The following is an 18,297-nucleotide window of genomic DNA, read 5'->3' as shown; positions in this document are numbered from 1 at the left end:
ACTCGGGACCGGAGACACATGGAAGTGTTTGCACCTGCGCCACTTGCATCATTATGAGGGGCATCCGACCAAGAGATTTCTGGTATTAAGTCACTGACTTCTTGCCGCTCGTCTTTCGTCTATATTCAAACGGGCCTGAATATATGGGCTTTTACATTTATATTTATAAAACGTACAACTAAAAGTGTATTGCTGTATAAATTTTGTAAATAAGCGTATTATCAAACATTAAATCAACATTTCAAAAATTCATATTATTTATTCACTGACTTTTCGACGCTCTTTTGTATATGGTACTTTACATTGATATTTTGTAAATACATATTTTTGAAAATAATCTCTTTAAGATCTTACAGATCAGAAGATTCGACCTCAGGGTCACCAGACAATGACCTCCATGTTTCATCTCACATTAAAATAATGAATGAATTATGTCAGATTTGAATACTTTTATGGACGATTAGTAAACCTTTCCGTGTTGCATACATAAAGTAATATCTCTTAACATAATTATGAAGATAAGCATGTTGCACAAATGTTGTGCCGACTTATCATTTTAATCAAAGAAGAGTCTTTGAAGAATTTGCTATATTTTCTGCTAATTTTTCAATGTCTATTTACACCCCATTAATACAAAGAAAACATTAAATTCCAAGTCAGTGCTCAATGACATTTTTGTTCGCCGATTAGGCTGACTTTGGCAGCCTTGAAATTACGAGTCATTCATTGCCTCTCGTTAAGGTTAATGTCATAAAGAATTTGCTTTTTTGAATTTCTGCCATGGTTTTGTTTATATACAAGCAAACACCTACACACCCGATTTAATATGTGGGTATAGGATGATGTGCAGTTTATTTATATGTTCACGAATACATGTTTCCGATCTTATTGTAAGATGGTATGAGTAATCTGGCCTCAAACTGTTGGAAAACAACATTTATTTTTATCTTATTTTCATTTTTGTATTTTTTTAATAATTTATATCCAGATATTTGTGTGGAAAGCTCTGTGTCCGGTCCACAGGTGATACCCACTGACCATAAATTGCTCTCGGGATTTTAATTTCACGCCTTATTTGCTTTAAAAAATGCCAATACTTTGCAGCGCATTCTATCAATTTTAGGTAATTAATTACTGAAGAATGATGATGATTTGAACGCTGATATGTTGAATGATGATTACTTGAACGCAAATATCTTGAATGAGGCAAAACGATTTAGATCTAGAACCTTATTCTTTTGTACATGTAATCATATTGCTAAAAGCCAATTAAATGTAGAAATCGTGTAATTGCCATGTTCAATAATTGCTCATTATATTGAAAATATTGTACCAGATTTATAAATAAATAAACTGCAAATCGTTTTGATGCTTATCGACCCAAATTTAGCCAATGCCAAAAAGGGCCACTTTCCCGCATTATCAGATGCCATCATTAACTGCATATCGCATTATCCCACGCCAAATCTAAATTCTAAGCTAATCTAAAACGTTCTGGAAGAAATCCGTGACGTTTGTTTTCGAAGAAAAAAGGGCTCTACAAGTATATCCTGGGAGCACTAGACGCTGTACATTGGTATATAGGCTTTTCCGAACGCAACTGTATGAAAAGTGCTGGCTTTATGTAAACAGAATTCGCTCGCTCTTTTGCGAGGAGAGATGTCAATGTTTCTTAATTCCAAAAATAAGTTTATTTGGGAGATGGACAGAGAAAGAGGTATGGGTCGAGCGTGCGAGAGAGAGCGGGAACGAAGGCTGTGAAAATTTTGAAAATCAAAAAATTATAAGCAAGTGCTCCGTGCGATTCTCAGGCAGATCAACTCGAACGGGCGTCAAGTGAACAACACGCAACGACGATATATCCGAACCAAAATCCAACGAACAATTCTATCTGAAAACTCTCTGAAAGCATCCAAATCTAAAAATCGCAACATGGTTTACGAAAGTGGATTTACGACCCGCAGAACCTACTCCTCGAGGCCGGTGACTACTTCCTACGCAGTTACGGTAAGCCCTTCGAAATAGAACTTTTTACTTGACATACGGTAGTGTGGTTTTCCTCGATTTAAATCTGTGAAATATATCTGTGCGTACAGTTGCCAAACTGAAAACTCAAGCAGTTGAACAAGTAACCAAGCTGTGAATGCGAAACGCTGCGGATAAATTTGACAAATTTGAAAGCAGTTATCAGTTATCAGTTAGCTAATGGCTAATCGAATTTGTAGTCACAAGAATTCAGTTTTAAGCGCTTGTGTCCCACTTGCTGTACTCAATGGTTTCATTCTGACAAGCGAGCAGATTACTTGAGAAATTGAAACACGTTTGAATGTAAAGTGTCTACCAATTATGAATATCGTATCGAACTTGCAGTACCTAACTAGCTGGTCTTTCACAACAGAATGTCCTTGTGCTCAAAGATATTATGATTTGTGATCACCTAGACGTTCTGCATATGATGTATATAGCATTTTCAGGTTCAGTGTAAGCATTTGTGTAGTAATTCATACATAAACCTAGTTCTAACAATTTAATAACTGAATACTATACGTGAATTATGTGCATACACAGTCTAACCACAATTAAACCAGACCGAAATAATAAATATGTGACAAAATTTTCTGACAAAATGATGCGAGTGTGAAAAGATTGCAATTTTTGCGAGATCGTGGGAATTGAATCTTCTGCAAATTTATTGCTGCGCGATGATCTTCATATCTCTTTCGGATATACGTGTTTACTCATCTCCCAAATATAACACGCGAATACATTTTAAGAATTCAGCGGAGGCAGAACATTTTCTTCTCTATCTATTTTATTATTATTTACAAAATGCCGAGGTCCGTCTGGTCCGCTGGTCTCCTGGTCTGTTGGTCTGGTGCCCAAAAAATGTTTAGAATATATATACGGGCGAGTGGAATTCCAAACACATGCGAATTCTCGATGAAACTCGGAGGAAACGGAGCCAGCTCTCTCGATAATTTGCTTTTGTACGGGCCGTGGTTTCTGCTTTTTGTATGTGTAATACTATATGCGCGCGCATTTCGCTCTTTGCTGATCCTAAAAATATCTTTCCGATTTCCATAATATATTCAAATAAACCGATGGCAAACCATGGCAAGAAGCTATAACAAAATAACGCAAAATATTCGAAAATTAGAAGATAAATGCTTTAAAGAAACAACAAAATGCCCATTTTTCCGACAGTCTAATGTGATGATAATCCAAAGCAAGGATATATATGTACATCGAATCCCCAAGAGATCGATCTTGTCTGGACACTTTCTGTGTTCCATGCATATACATTTGGACAAGCACTTGCTGTTTATGATTTATAATGATAGTGATAATCCGATGATTTGATGAATGAAAACGGCAATCTACGTTGATGCCGATGATGTGTATCTCTGAGATACGTTTTATTGAGATTTGATTATTGGTATTTAGGGTTAGAGTGCCGGACAACTTGCTTAATTGATAATTAACTTAGCTAAGTTGCTGTAAATATATATACGTTTGCTGTTTGTGTTCCATCTTAATGCTCCCATTGCACATTACTCACAACCACACTACGTCGTATCAATATGCATATGTACATATGTGTATTTTGACTAGGGTGGACCTTTTGGAAGAACGAAATTAAATTCTCATTGCTCAAGTTCAATAGAAACCAGTTAAGTAGGCAAGCTTTTTGCATCCCAACTGTGCATGCAAAGGCAACGTTGCGTATGCGTAATATCTTTTTAAGTCTTGTGCAAGCCAAAAGATGCAGGTCCACCCTAGGGTTCAGACACATGTGTAGCTATGCATCTTGCGTCATAATGTAAGGATGTTCGATGTTATTGGATACAGCTTGACCCACCCAGCACACCGATCTGAAACCAAACTCAACCACTGCCCCAACGATGCTGTATATAAATGACCCGCCCGCGCACTGTATATACATATGTACATATATCTTAGACCCAACGCACCGCCCAGTTGAGATACCCGTTCGCTGCACCACCTAACCACTGAGCCACAGCTTAATCCCCGGCTGACCCAGAAATTAAAAACAAACTTGTGGACTTTTGGGCATTGCAGAGAACGAAGAGAACACCAATTGACTGGGAGAAAGTTCCGTTCGTGCCGCGGCCGTCGCTCATCTCGGATCCGGTGACCGCCTTCGGAGTGCGGCGTCCCGATCTCGAGCGGCGCCAGCGGTCGATCCTCGACCCAATCAATCGGGCCTCCATCAAGCCCGACTACAAGCTGGCCTACGAGCCCATTGAGCCGTACGTCTCCACACGGGACAAGAACCGGACGCGTATCCTGGGCATGGTGCGCCAGCACATCGACACCGTGGAGGCGGGCGGCAATACCGCCGGCCGCACCTTCCGCGACAGTCTGGACGCCCAGCTGCCGCGACTCCATCGCGCTGCCTCCGAATCCTTGCCAGTTCGCCGGGAGACCTACCGCAACGAGAGGTCTGGCGCGATGGTCACCAAGTACTCCTACTAGAGGAGGATAGCCACTCACCCAACACAACCGATAAAACCCGAACCCAATCGAAGCCTAGTCGAACGAATCTAATCGTATCTAAGGACACATAACTAACTAAAACAAACAAAAAAAACTGAAAAAGCATTCAAAATATTGATAGGCCTACATCTAGTCTAGCCATAGCCCATTAAATACTGTGTTAACCCACTAAACAGTGTACAAGTTTTTACTCTACACAGAGAAAAAGAACAACTTTTAGCTATTTTATCCTGAATTCGTTCAGTACTGAACATTAAAATATTTCCAATTTAATGATATTCCATCCATAAGCCGCCAGCGGTTTTTTCTCTGTGTACCCATGTATCTAACGTTTCATCCATAGACTCATAGCATTTGTGTGCATAGATGGTTGCATTAAGCTCTTAACTCTAAAGTAAAACAGTTCGAACATGTTTCAATTTCCCCGAATGAGTCGCCTTGCGTTCTTTGGCCATTTGCATACAGCAGTTCGTGGAGCAGCAGAAGCCAGTTTTATCCATTACCTTTAAATGATGCTTGTGCTGCAAATGCCAATGCCGAAACCAAAGCAAAACCAAAACCAAACCAAACCTTATCTCTATATCACTATCAAATCGGAATTTATAGACTCCACGCTTAGACCTGTGCACGGACAGACCGGGCTCGCACCGCAGCCGGGCCGCCTCGGACTACTCGTACACCTCGAAGTCGTCCGTGGAGAAGAGCAGCTACGACTCGAGCAACCCGCACTCGTACCGCCCGGAGCGCTCCACGTACACGTCGACCGTGGAGAAGACGTCGCGCAGCGGTCCCGGCGGCTCGTACAACTACAGCACAGAGCGGACCAGCACCACTGGCGCCGGACCCGGCGGCTACAGCTATTCCTCGACCACCAGCGGCAACCTGCCCGGCGGCACCAAGTACCGCCACTTCTCCTACCACGTGTAGGATGCACTGATGCACTGCGTCAATGGATCGGCGTCGGCTGTCCACGGCTTTGAATGTTATGGTGCCCACTAATACGTCATTGTTCTGAATATATATATAAATATATACATTTTTTGCAAATAATCCACTTAACCCGCTAACCTTGAGTGCCCCATATTTATATTCATATGTATGTATACGATGTTTTCGATGATGATGTATTTTCGTTTTGACTTGGACTAATCACCACTAATGACCAAATAGTTTCGCATATAGACTAGATTAACTGAACAAGATCAACAATTTCTGTGTGTATTTGCAACCCTCAAGAAGTCATGTTAAAACATATTTGTGATACAATAAAATAAACACGGTCTTATCTCAAATGAACGAAGTTATATTATATTTTTTTTGAAATGAGCATACATAGAGGTCGATACGATATTCATACTGCAGACACAAAGTAGGATTAACAAATCTACGCCGTTTCTGTCAAGATATAAGAGGGTTAACTCAACTCTTTTGAACCAAAACTTGAATTGCCGTATTTTGTATTACTTTCAGTACCCCTCGGTCGAGAAAGTAACTCGTGTAAGTATTTGGTTTTCATCCTTATCGCCAACATCGCTTGTCATCCATCTTTCTATGGTTTACTATTCTTTTCTATTGACTATTATCACACTGTTCAATCACATCCATCACATCATCGTCACTGGAAAAGCAGACTCGGTTAGTAATAAGCCCTCACATCATAGTCTTATTTAGTTTATACCGCTAGAAAACCTATTTAATCAAAATATGGATGAATCAGTAAATTCCACAATCCCATGTCATTATAAAGTTCAATAATCGGAAAGTAGAGAGCATTTTCACGATGCATTATTCATGAGTTATCATTTCATACATATTCATTTTAGAGATGTAGTTGTCTACTTCCATAACTGATCTAAACACCTATCATAGAGCAGCCAAATCTCCCTGAATCGAGAGATCACGTACATATGGTTTACGTTTCTATTTCTAGTTATGTTCATATTTATTTTCTCTGCCTTCTCATTCCGCTAAGCAAATCAAAATCATTAAGGCTTGCATATTCGATGTTATCTTAATGTTGAATGTTAAATCCACTGCCAAATAGGTGTACAAGTCGAGTTACCCCATCTACTCGAGCTACTCGGTGCCCCGCCGCGTCTACGGCGCAACCCGGGTGGTGACCTCGCCCATCCGCGTGGTGACCTCACCCGCCCGCGTGGTCTCCCGCGTCATACACTCACCATCGCCTGTTCGCGTTGTCCGCACGACGACCCGAGTGATTTCATCGCCGGAGCGCACCACCTACTCCTACACCACGCCATCGACCTACTACAGCCCTACCTACACTTCGACCTACATCCCGACATCGTACACCACGTACACGCCGTCCTACTCCTACAGCCCGACCACGATCACCCGGGTGTATGCTCCCCGCAGTTCGCTGTCGCCGCTGAGGATCACCTCCTCGCCGGTGAGGGTCATCACCAGCCCGGTTCGCGCTGTGCCCTCCTATCTGAAGAGGCTGCCGCCTGGTTACGGTGCCCGCGCCCTGACCAATTACCTCAATACCGAACCCTTTACCGTAAGTTGGTCCAGCATACTTAGCACGTTGCTCTCGTAGATACACAGAACCTGGAGTAGTGCTGTTCTGGGTCCTCGCTTCAAGACGATTTGTTTTCGATTTGGCCCCACTCTAACTTTGCATCCACATTACAGACCTTCTCCGAGGAAACAAGCCGGATTCGCAACCGCGCGCAATCTCTGATTCGTGACTTGCACACTCCCGTGGTCCGCCGTGCACGTAGCTGCACTCCCTTCCCCGTCACTGGGTAAGTAGGGGTCATTAGCACCTAATGGGCCTTTCAGCACATTCCATTACAATGAGGACATTGGACATTAAGAACCAAAAATAGATACAATAACACCTACATGGATCCAATTATATCTTTATATATGTACATATGTACATGGCAGCAATTTGGCGCACATTCTTGAAACTAGAAGGCCCTTGGCATAGAAAATAAGCGCATTCGTTCCACTCTTCATTTCTGTGCTGAGATTGCGCATACGCCATGTGCGCCTGCATAATTTCGGCGCAATAATATGACAGATACATTTGATTTGCTAAAAATAATAATTGGAGACCCTTAATTACATTCTGTAGACTGTGTTAGATAAAGCATCTTTCTGCTATATATAATATATGCCTGTGTGTATATGCTTCTAGCTACACCTATGAGCCGGCTTCCCAACTGGCTCTGGATGCCTATGTGGCCCGTGTGACCAATCCTGTCCGTCATATCGCCAAGGAAGTTCACAATATTTCGCACTACCCGAGGCCAGCAGTGAAATATGTTGGTAAGTTGCGTTTCGAAATGCAAATGTAAGACAACTGCACTATGTATTCTGTTCACAACTGTGGTTAGATAACTTATATGTATAGCAAATGGTTATTAAATGGCATTCTTTAAACAATTAAATAACAAAAGGTAAAAGTCATCTTGCATCAGTAAGGATTTGCGGTGACAAGGCCTATAATGTTAGAAGTCCGTTATACGATACGGACAAAGTTCGCACTGATATTAACCTCTTGTCCTGGTACCTTAGACACCCGACTTGGAAGAATGATAAGAAATCCCAAGCTCCTGTGAAGGAAGGTAAGTACTGTTCGTGTTCTTACATTTCGCTTGATTATGACACCTGTATATATGTATCACTCAAGCATAAATGTTATAGATGTTTGCGCCAAACTATTACCATTCATTAAGATGTGCATATTTAAGGACAAGGATATGCACTAGACTTTTCTTTACAAAATTTTAATTTAAATTCTCGTTACTATCCCGATTCAAAAAGAATAAATTTACGAAAAATACTTCTCTCTTCACAATCACAAATCAATCAGAATATAAAATAATTAATCAACATTGCCTTAAAGACAATTGATTTTACCATGTTTATGAGCACCATCGGCTTCAAATCAAAATTATAGATTGGCTCTGATCAATACCAATTCGCATTACTTCGTACTCCCCTTGTCCAATAATTTTCTTTCAGTATATTCCTCCAATTATATTTATCATTAACAACGATTGTACAACGATTGTTATTTCGAGATAAAAGGTTCTTTAATACGGTGCTTTAGGATATAAATTAAATAATTCATTTGTAACTAACTTACATATTTGGTTGCTGCATCCTGAATTGTTCAGTTCATTGTATTTCACTAACGTTATACGTTTTATGATTGATTGATTCTTTCCAGTTGAAGCTGTTGAAGTTGAGGCCTAAATGATAACATGCCTGATTTTTGTATGGACATACACTTCTCTTTCTTAAATAAACCAATCTAAAAGACTTTCTTTTGCGTGGTAGACAATTAGCCGATATCTACAAGATGAACAATTGATATCGACACACTCTGGCGCTTTCACTACTCAGACTAATATTTACACAAGTCAGATCAGAACAGCTTTAAAGATCGAAATAATTGAGAATTAAACATATTCAGCGCATCACTTGTGATACTAACATTTTTCATGTGACTCACCAAAATGTAGATACTTAACTCATTCTCTTTCAATTTGTTGTAACTTAAGTAAGAAGCTGACTTTTAAATTATATATTTTCATGATCACTGATTTTACGAACTATTAAATACTTCATGTGCATAATTTTTGGCATTTAAAATATGGACGTCAGCGCGAATTTTGTTAACCAATTTTATGTTCATGCATATGTAAACACATTTTAGGGATAGTTACTTACAAATATGTATCAATATATTAATTTGTAAACGCATCTCTTTCCTTGTGGGCTCGGTCGGCTCAGTGGGGTTATGGATTAGAAAGTGGCTGCCGTTCTTTTTTTTTTGAATATGATATTTTGTATATCAGGCAAGATATAATAAGATCTGCTCCAATTTTTGTAAATAAAGATGACTAATGGATTGATGCTGAATTATAAAATATCTCGGATATGACGCAAATATACACAGTACAACACTTCGAGACCCTAGCTTACTTCATATACTCTTTTTTGCATTTTGAGATGTATATATGTATGTATGCTTAACCCATTAACCACATTTTGGTTCAATTCTTCATACCCAGAACTTTTTAAAAACTCCCATTAATGCCACACAATACTCTAAAACATTGGCGTCTACTGTATCTGCAATTTTCCTTGCCTCGTCTATAAGAAAACCAACAATCGCCGATCCCAATAGTAAGTATTGTAAGTATAAGTATAATGTATTTGACATAGCCGAGTGAACAACAAAGTGAAGGATATTTAATGCAAAAGAAAAGTAAAATACAAATGCTTACGCACTTTGGTAAGGCTTCTTCTGACAAGCATTACATTTCAGATGCCGAGTTGGATCCTAACCGTCCATCTAGAAAATTTTCTGCCCCTAGGCCCCTGGAGGATCCCCTCGATGTGGAGGCCAAGGAGAAGCAGCGTCTGCGTCAAGAGCGTCTTCTAACCGTCAACGAGGAGGCTCTCGACGAAGTGGACTTGGAGAAGAAGCGTGCCCAGAAAGCCGATGAAGCCAAGCGTCGAGAAGAGAAGTGGGTGTCCCTATACAAGTTTAAACGGACCTTTCTTATTAAATATTTTTTATTTTTTAAGGGCTCTGAAGGAGGAGAGGGAACGTCTGACAGCTGAGGCCGAGAAGCAGGCTGCTGCCAAGGCCAAAAAGGCTGCCGAGGAGGCCGCCAAAATTGCTGCCGAGGCAGCTGTCCAGGCCGAAGCTGCCGCACAAAAAGCTGCCGAAGAAGCTGCCCTAAAAGCCGCTGAAGAAGCTGCCCAGAAAGCTGCCGAAGAAGCGCGTCTAGCGGAGGAGGCTGCCGCCCAAAAGGCCGCCGAGGAAGCTGCCCAAAAAGCTGCCGAAGAAGCTCGTCTAGCAGAGGAGGCTGCCGCCCAAAAGGCCGCCGAGGAAGCTGCCCAGAAGGCTGCTGAGGAAGCCGCTCTAAAGGCCGCCGAAGAGGCTCGTCTGGCTGAAGAAGCTGCCCAAAAGGCCGCTGAAGAAGCCGCACTGAAGGCTGTAGAGGAAGCTCGTGCCGCCGAAGAAGCTGCCCAAAAGGCTGCCGAAGAGGCTCGTGTCGCTGAAGAGGCTCGTTTGGAGGAGGAGCAGCGTGTCCGTGAGCAGGAGCTGGAGCGCCTGGCGGAGATCGAGAAGGAGAGCGAGGGAGAACTTGCTCGCCAAGCCGCCGAGCTGGCCGAGATCGCCCGCCAGGAATCCGAGCTTGCCGCCCAGGAACTGCAGGCCATCCAGAAGAACGACAACGAAACCAGCGAGCCCGTGGTCGAGGAGCCCGTCACGCCCATTGAGGAACAGGAGCCGATCATCGAGCTCGGCTCTAATGTTACCCCCACAGGTGGCAACAGCTACGAGGAGGATGTCGATGAGGACGCTGAGGAGGAAGACGAGGAAGAGGAGGAGGAATAGATTCTACACAATCATCATGCTGTCAACCTAATTTAAAAATTAAAAAAAAAAAAAACAATAAAAATAATAGAAAACCATTTAAACGGGGCAATGGGGTGGATAATCAAATATTAGGTGTCACGTAAATTCATAAATTCATCTTAAATCAACAAAATGTTGTGTTCTAAATTTAGAATCTTTATAAATTTGCTGAATAAATCAAAATTAAGATACCTTATTTATCACAGCATTTCATTAAAAATACCATTTCTTTTTTGTAAAGTTCTTCTAAACTGTAGCCAATTATAAGACTCTTAAATAAGTTCGATATCTATATACTTATTTTCGTTATATTCATTTGGACTTATTCAAACTTCGCGCCTAACAATATATTATAGAATAAATACCAAAATAAATATACCGCAATATACTAAACTCGCAATTTACGGAACTGTTGCTTCTACCCCACTAATTCTGCGTCGCAACAACAACAAGCAAAGCCGAAAACGGTACAAGTGGCTTTGCAAATTCGTATTAAATATTTTAATAGCAACTAGAATGTCGAAGGACGAGAAGGAAAAGACGCAGATCATCGACAAGGACCTGGACCTGTCCAACGCAGGGCGAGGCGTGTGGCTGGTGAAGGTGCCCAAGTACATTGCCCAGAAATGGGAGAAGGCGCCGACGAATATGGACGTGGGCAAGCTCCGGATAAACAAGACACCTGGCCAGAAGGCCCAGGTCTCGCTCTCTCTCACGCCCGCCGTTTTGGCGCTGGATCCCGAGGAGAAAATACCCACGGAGCACGTCCTGGACGTGTCGCAGGTGACCAAGCAAACGCTTGGCGTATTCTCGCACATGGCGCCGTCCGATGGCAAGGAAAATTCGACTTCTTCGGCGTCACAGCCGGATAACGAAAAGTTGTATATGGAGGGCAGAATTGTGCAGAAGCTCGAGTGCCGACCCATCGCCGACAATTGCTACATGAAGCTAAAGCTGGAGTCTATACGCAAGGCGTCGGAACCACAGCGGCGAGTGCAGCCCATCGACAAGATCGTCCAGAACTTTAAGCCTGTGAAAGACCATGCACACAACGTGAGAAGAATTATAATTTCTCTTTTAGTCTTATATATAATTTTCTCCCTTCCTGCAGATTGAGTATCGGGAACGCAAGAAGGCCGAGGGCAAGAAGGCGCGCGACGACAAGAATGCCGTAATGGACATGCTCTTCCACGCATTCGAGAAGCATCAATACTATAACATCAAGGATCTGGTTAAGATCACTAACCAGCCGATTAGCTATCTGAAGGAGATTCTCAAGGATGTCTGCGATTACAACATGAAGAACCCACACAAAAACATGTGGGAGCTGAAGAAGGAGTACCGCCACTACAAGACTGAAGAGAAGAAAGAGGAGGAACACAAGTCTGGCAGCAGCGATTCTGAATAGCATTAGGAGATTCGACGACTTACTTTCATTAAAACATATTTAAGTGATTGCATGGTTCCGTTTTATTCCTTAAGAACTACACGTTATAACTAGGAAAAAACATTATATCTTAAACTGCTTGTAAATAGACACTAGCTTGCACTCTGGTAAATACATACATATATACACTTTATTCTTATTTAGCCGGAACTTTGTCCTATATGTCCGAAGAATTCTTACTTATATACTTTTGTACAGAACGAGATCAGGTACTTGAAATTAGTACTATCAGCTCATGAGGATTTCCAAAACACGCACTTCGGCAACCAAAAAGCCATTTGTCTATTTTTTGTTCTAAATTAAAAGAGGTATACAGTTCAATTTTTAGGAAATTATAGAAAAATATAAGAATACAAAATAAATGTATTCGTAAGTAAAGTAAAATAAATCAAAAATGTTCAAAAGAAATAGAAATAAAAAAAAAGGGAAAATTTCAAAAGCAAATAAAAGAAACAAAAAAGTGTAATAAACCGAAAAAATTTAAGAAAACATAAAAAGCGGCTTCATGCTTAAGGAAATCGAGCTTAATAATACTGGTTTACTACTCTAAACAAATATTGATTGATACATCAATAAGCTTAAGCCAAAGCATTTGTTCTACTCTATTCATCCTATTGCAAGCCTGTTAATGATAGGCAACTAAAACTTACATTTGTACAAAATTGCGGGTTAATAATCTGGCAAGGATTTATATCTAGTGCAGCCTCTTGATCTTGTTGTACTGCTGGGAAAAGTGCATTGATCTCTGGGCCTGAAAATAATATAGATAAAGATTGAATTCCAAAAGGAGGCACACAAACTACTCTCTACCACTGGGACGCAAGGAATTTACAAACTACGAAGCACATTTAAGACAAAACACAACTATTCATTAAGGCGGGGAGTAGATGCCAATGAAGAGCCCATCGAAGATATCCCCGAGTCGGCATCAGAAGGAGTCTGCCACATCTTTGGGATGGGCTGTATCAATCGAACAGTTTTAGCAAACACCTCAGATAAAGCCACTTCCGCAGACTTTCGTTTTGTAGCTGCAGACGCCGGCTTGCTTGTCCCTGGCTTCGTATTGTTAGCTGAAACATTTCGCTCTTTACTCCTCGCCGCCGAGTGGCTCTTGGCAGCATTTATGTTGCCCACGTCGTCCTCGGGATGGATTTCCATTCGCTTCGTACTCTTTAAATGCATTCGAAACTGAGACATGTCGATGGGCTTACTTTTATCGCGATTTCCAAAATCCAAGGACACGTTTCCGTGGTTTGTCTGCAAACGAGGCGTGTTAACATCATTGTTCTTCGAAGGAAACCATTTTGTTTGAACGCATTAACCTACCAGGACCAGGGAAGCCAGCATGTAGCGGCACATGATACTAGGATCCTTGTCAGTCATGACGTCGGCTAACGTGGCTGTACCGTTGCCCGCCTTGCAAATGTCTAAAACCTCAGTGCCCAAGTCCTTAATGTTGAAATTCTGTCGTTCATGGGCTGCTTCCAAAGCTGGACCCAATCGTCTATGCCAGTCTCGGATCTAAACAAATTACGTTAGTATTTTCATTTATTACTTAATACCCAATATTTACCATTGAGCTGGAATCGGGGCTATCCAAATCGTCAATTTCGAAAGGGGAGTCGCTACGCGTTGATTCATCGCAGTCGTTGGCTGCCGAGTCTAAATCTGGATTAGGTGTTTCAGCAGGCAAATTCTTTGCAGCTGCTTCGTCATTTAAGATAGCTTTGTCCTGCAGAGTTGAAATCTCCAGGGCTGAATTGTCAAGTTGAGTGACATTTAAAATACAACTGTCCACTGCATTCGGCTCAATACTTGGATCTAATACGGAACTAGTTAGCACACTCTCCATTCCTAAGTCCACTGTAGTTTCCAGTCCGCTTAGATTTCCGGATGTTTCAGTTACTTCAAGCTGCGAGGAATTTGCAGTAATGTTCTCAGTTTTGGGTTCGGTAGAAGCGTTTAATTCCTCCATCAGGGACTCTCCCAGCCCACATTCCCTTACGGCATTCGCACTCTTTTCCAAGGCGTCGCTATCGCTTACATTAATCAACTTGTCGGTGTGGGTTTCCGTTCCGTCTTCAATCTCAATTTTAACTTCTCCGATGGTGGACACACAAGCTGAACCGCCACGCAACTCGTCAATATCGAAGCCTGAGTCAAATGTGGGTCTACGTTGACGGAAGCCCAGGAAATCTGGTAAAATATGTCATGGTTATGTCATATGTCTGGTTATGATAAAATGTGCCAAAGCAACTTACTAAAATCCTCATCGAACTCTAAGCTGCAGGGGGAGCCGGGTTCCTTTTCTTTTTGGAAAGCTTCTCGTTCAATCTGCAATATAGTTCTGGGAGTGGGTGTGGCTTTTGGTTGCGCCTCTCGCTTAGCAGGAAGACGCTAAATACAAAAACACAGATGCAGGTCAAGATCCAACAGTAATGTAATAATTAAGAACACTTACTGCTTGCTTAAACAAGTCGAACTCAGTTGGAAGTTTAAAGATACATTTGCGACGCAGACCTTTAATGGGGAGACCCATAACATTCAGCAGAATGGGATAGCACACTTCCCTTGGAACATTCATTACCACATCGGCATCCATCTCAATGACTTGAACTGTTTTCGCCTCTTCCGATTGGCTAATCAACTTCATCGTGGGCGACAACTGCCGTTGATCTTCTAGATCTGAAAGAACAACACCCTCATCGTCAAAAGACTGGCCTGCCGTGACAAATGCAATGCAGGGATGCAAGTGTGGGATCAAGTGCCAAAATAAAAGAGTAAAAAGAAACAAAGATGTAAGTACTTGAAATCAAGAACAAAAGATTAAAAAAACACTTATCCTTAGTACGCTTGGCGGGCGTTGGATTGCCATTGGTTTACCTGTATGCATTTGGAAATCGGAAACATCTTCCATACCGATCCCTGAATCTATTAGCAGTTCGTCTAGAGCAAGATCTTTTAAGGGGGGCTGATCCACTCTCGTGCTGTCCAGGACACTAGACTCATTAATGTCTAATGTGCTGCTCAGCGCCAGATTCTCTACTTGGCTAACGCTTAGGGAGTTTTCCGCCTGGCTGGTGCTCAAAGACGACTCCACTTGGCTAACGCCCAAAGTAGAGTTCTCCACCTGGCTGATGTCCATCGTGATGTTGATGTTGCTGTCCTCCTGACTCGTGTTCATCGATTCGCCTAGGCCTGAGTCCACTGATATTTGATTTTGCAGGGCATCTGCTGTGATTAGCGACTGGTTGTTTTCAGCCATCACAGATTGGTCCACGTCCATTGCTTCCAGCGGAGCAGTTTCGTCCGTATCTATTGGCAGATTCTCGTCTATGCACACCTTCTTCGCCATTTCCGCTACCAAACTGTCCTCCATCAATCTTTTCGCCGGTTCAACCAAACTTCTTCTCGTTCTGACAGTGGCTCCATAGCGGGCTGCCAGCATTTGATTCTCCAGCGCAATATACTCGTCCAGATAATCCTTCGTGGTCATGTGCTCATTAAGAATCTCCGTGGTGTTCACCTGGTTTGTGTGCACATATTCCTTAATGAGATTCAGCCTTTCAAAGGGAATATCCGGCAGAAGCGTGTTGTACCTATGCTCTACGTGATACGTAAACATTTTGTACTGCTTTTTTTCATCCTGGTCGTAGGGATTGTGGGGATCTACAATTGGCGCGTGTCTCCACAAGTTGGGCGGCGTATGATCTTGATAAAGGTATTCTATCGTCCGATTTCTCGTGCATTTTACAAAGCCCGCCATGTTGAAGCGTTTGTCGTCCGACATGGTCTTGAACTTTTTCGGTTCCACGGTGAGCAAATAAGGATCTACTTCCTTCTTAGTCAGCTTTTTCGCGCGACGTTTTCGAGGTTCTTCCGGCCTGGGTTCATTGTTCTTCGGCCTGTAAATGTGAAATGATAAAAATTAGTATTAGTATTTAAAAAGAAAGGCACTTAATTTATAAAACATATGAGACTTAAGTGCTAATTATTAGGAAACATATATTTTAATCAATTACTGGTGCTATCTTTTAAAAATGATTAGACTTCTAATACTTAGGTCACATATTCCAAATGATTTTATGTCTGTTGATAAGAATGAATTTAAGTGGTGTTGAAAGACTTAAAGGTTTAAAATGTCTAAATTATAAATTTGGGATGTGATCTATCACGGAATACCTTCCATGTTCTAAAGTGTATTTTTATGAATGATCTAAACAGTCTACGATTTTGTTCTTCAGTTGTCTGTTTTATTACTCATTTCATTATGTACTGCTTGTTTTTTATTTTTGCCAGCACAAAAACGTGCTCCATCGTTCATTAACATGTGATTAAACGGCAAGCCGGCTTCTGTGATATTATCGTAAACAAAGCCGAAGATGGGGGCGTAAAGTAAAGCTCGATAAGCGGCATTCTGGACTGATAAGAGCCGACGCCCTGTCAGACTCAATGGCGACAATTGGGAGCACGTGGCTTTGTCTTTCTCCATCTTTCCAACTCTTTTGTTTTGAGTACAACTTACGCACTACTTCCGCTGGGCGTCTCCTTCTGAGACTCCGATGTGAGCAGGGCTTCGATCTGGTGCTCCACCACCTGGTACATGTACTCCACGCGGTCTCCATAGATCTTGCCGCAGTACTGGAGGGCACTTCCCGCGGCCACGATGGCCGATCTTCGGGAGACATAGTTGCTTCCTAAGCAGTGTCGCAGTAGCTCCTCAATATACTGTAAAGATAAATAATATATTAGAGGATCTGAAGTCTATTGTATATTACTATTGTGTTTAAGTTAAAAAATAGTTTTTTTTTTGAAGATCATAACTTTTGGAAGACTGTTTTAAGTTGTGACTTACGAGTCTGAGTTTTTAAACTTATTGGGTGAATAAACAAAAACTAGTTTTACTGCATTTTCAAAGTGATTTATACATGGAATTATAGTATAAGTAATAATGGTTAAATATATTTTTAAACGAATTTTTCGCAAGTGTGGCTTTCTTAGCTCAAGTTTTAAATTCAAATATCAGTTATCGAGGCTTGACTGTACCACCCACGCACATTGCGTCACACTTTTGTCTTGATCTTGCTGTTCCTCGGCGGCTTTGCTAATCTTGATAATACTGTGCTTCAACACTCACATATCCCAGTGATATCCGCAGGTCCGTGGAGTAGTCCGTGTTCTTGGAGAGCTCTTCGAGGAGGACTACAAGCGAGGCGAGGTCCTGTTGCTCGTCGTAGGCGAGGATGCACTTGGCCACTTGTGTTCCCGGCCGATTCCTGGCTATTTCCACTATCTGCTTTCGCGCTTCGCTCAAGGAGGCTTTGAATTAAAGAGAAACCGAGTCGATTTAGTTAAACAATGCACAAACACACACCCAATCGCAGATCCGCTTTATTGTTTATTTCTGGCCTCTTTCCACACGCACACACACACGCACATAGGAGCACTCATACACGCGGTGTACTGGAAATAGCGCTGACTTAATCAATGGGAAACGAAGATCGCCGCCTGGGGCTCTTCTCCGCTGGTTACCTAAGCTCTGGGTTCTTACCCGCTTCTTCTGGCGCTATCCGTTCCATGGCTAACTAGATGACACTACAAGAAGCCTGTTTTAAGTTCGGTTTTGCACATTTTACTGGCATCATGGGGAGCTCTATGCACAAACACTGCAAACACGCACGCACGAGGAGTGGGGAAAACAAAATGGTGGAGGCACGACGTCGCGTCTTCGCCGGATTGATTTAGTTGTGTCCAGTTATGTTTTATTTGTCTGTTTTGTTTTTCATTTCCTTGACAGGAATATTGGCGCGAATCGGTGCAGGGACAATTTCCTATTCACCCCAAGATATATGTATTTCTTATTTTGTTTTGCTCTCCGGACGAGTAGCGAATGAGAGAAGAGACGGACGAAAATTGCTAC

General features: G+C 41.9%; 3 protein-coding genes across 14 annotated transcripts; 2 read left to right on the top strand and 1 right to left on the bottom strand.

The window, feature by feature from the left end:
• The first annotated feature begins 1,789 nt into the window (after positions 1–1,789).
• On the top strand, positions 1,790–11,126 carry LOC6536548 (protein anoxia up-regulated). Of its 6 annotated transcripts, none has more exons than XM_039376624.2 (8): positions 1,794–2,007; positions 5,989–6,015; positions 6,563–7,039; positions 7,174–7,286; positions 7,685–7,815; positions 9,827–10,028; positions 10,090–10,609; positions 10,697–11,126. In XM_039376624.2, exons 1-8 carry the CDS (start codon positions 1,933–1,935, stop codon positions 10,907–10,909), a joined length of 1,758 nt encoding a protein of 585 aa, XP_039232558.1. In that variant the 5' UTR covers positions 1,794–1,932; the 3' UTR covers positions 10,910–11,126. The 6 variants fall into 6 exon arrangements, with proteins under 6 accessions (XP_015047825.1, XP_015047826.1, XP_039232558.1 ...); XM_015192336.2 differs by lacking the exons at positions 9,827–10,028; positions 10,090–10,609; positions 10,697–11,126 and adding exons at positions 7,947–8,114; positions 8,723–8,769; positions 8,833–9,258 and having other exon boundaries at positions 1,796–2,007; XM_015192340.3 differs by having other exon boundaries at positions 1,792–2,007; positions 10,090–11,126.
• A 234-nt stretch (positions 11,127–11,360) lies between these two features.
• Positions 11,361–12,510, top strand: LOC6536547 (general transcription factor IIF subunit 2). Its single transcript, XM_002097087.4, has 2 exons — positions 11,361–11,983; positions 12,042–12,510. Exons 1-2 carry the CDS (start codon positions 11,447–11,449, stop codon positions 12,336–12,338), a joined length of 834 nt encoding a protein of 277 aa, XP_002097123.1. The 5' UTR covers positions 11,361–11,446; the 3' UTR covers positions 12,339–12,510.
• On the bottom strand, positions 12,377–18,279 carry LOC6536546. 7 transcript variants are annotated; one of them, XM_015192330.3, is made up of 11 exons: positions 17,929–18,279; positions 17,515–17,696; positions 16,903–17,105; positions 15,261–16,282; positions 14,839–15,098; positions 14,639–14,774; positions 13,951–14,573; positions 13,704–13,898; positions 13,589–13,634; positions 13,028–13,128; positions 12,377–12,671 (listed from the first exon to the last, which is right to left on the bottom strand). In XM_015192330.3, the coding sequence occupies exons 1-11, from the start codon at positions 17,954–17,956 to the stop codon at positions 12,660–12,662; spliced, it is 2,808 nt and encodes a 935-aa protein (XP_015047816.1). In that variant the 5' UTR covers positions 17,957–18,279; the 3' UTR covers positions 12,377–12,659. The 7 variants fall into 7 exon arrangements, 6 of the variants coding, with proteins under 6 accessions (XP_015047816.1, XP_039232557.1, XP_015047820.1 ...); XM_039376623.2 differs by having other exon boundaries at positions 13,368–13,634; positions 17,929–18,278; XR_006245249.1 differs by having other exon boundaries at positions 13,028–13,634; positions 17,929–18,278.
• Positions 18,280–18,297: the final 18 nt, after the last annotated feature.

Source organism: Drosophila yakuba, chromosome 3R, assembly GCF_016746365.2.
Source record: "Drosophila yakuba strain Tai18E2 chromosome 3R, Prin_Dyak_Tai18E2_2.1, whole genome shotgun sequence".
Lineage (NCBI taxonomy): Eukaryota > Metazoa > Arthropoda > Insecta > Diptera > Drosophilidae > Drosophila > Drosophila yakuba.
The sequence above is the reverse complement of the archived record's forward strand: the minus strand, read 5'-3'. Positions and strand labels throughout refer to the sequence as shown.

What these genes read in the sequence shown, in the direction of transcription:
- LOC6536548 (XM_015192340.3), top strand. Translation starts at nt 1,933, where the DNA reads ATGGTTTACGAAAGTGGATTTACGACCCGCAGAACCTACTCCTCGAGG. An exon ending in CGGTCGAGAAAGTAACTCGT is followed by an intron (nt 6,016 to 6,562) that starts GTAAGTATTTGG and finishes ACTGCCAAATAG; the next exon opens with GTGTACAAGTCGAGTTACCC. An exon ending in ACTCCCTTCCCCGTCACTGG is followed by an intron (nt 7,287 to 7,684) that starts GTAAGTAGGGGT and finishes ATATGCTTCTAG; the next exon opens with CTACACCTATGAGCCGGCTT.
- LOC6536547 (XM_002097087.4), top strand. Translation starts at nt 11,447, where the DNA reads ATGTCGAAGGACGAGAAGGAAAAGACGCAGATCATCGACAAGGACCTG. An exon ending in TGAAAGACCATGCACACAAC is followed by an intron (nt 11,984 to 12,041) that starts GTGAGAAGAATT and finishes CCCTTCCTGCAG; the next exon opens with ATTGAGTATCGGGAACGCAA.
- LOC6536546 (XM_015192332.3), bottom strand. Translation starts at nt 17,956, where the DNA reads ATGGAACGGATAGCGCCAGAAGAAGCGG. An exon ending in TGCGGATATCACTGGGATAT is followed by an intron (nt 17,106 to 17,514) that starts GTGAGTGTTGAA and finishes TTATCTTTACAG; the next exon opens with TATATTGAGGAGCTACTGCG. An exon ending in ACGCCCAGCGGAAGTAGTGC is followed by an intron (nt 16,283 to 16,902) that starts GTAAGTTGTACT and finishes TCACATTTACAG; the next exon opens with GCCGAAGAACAATGAACCCA.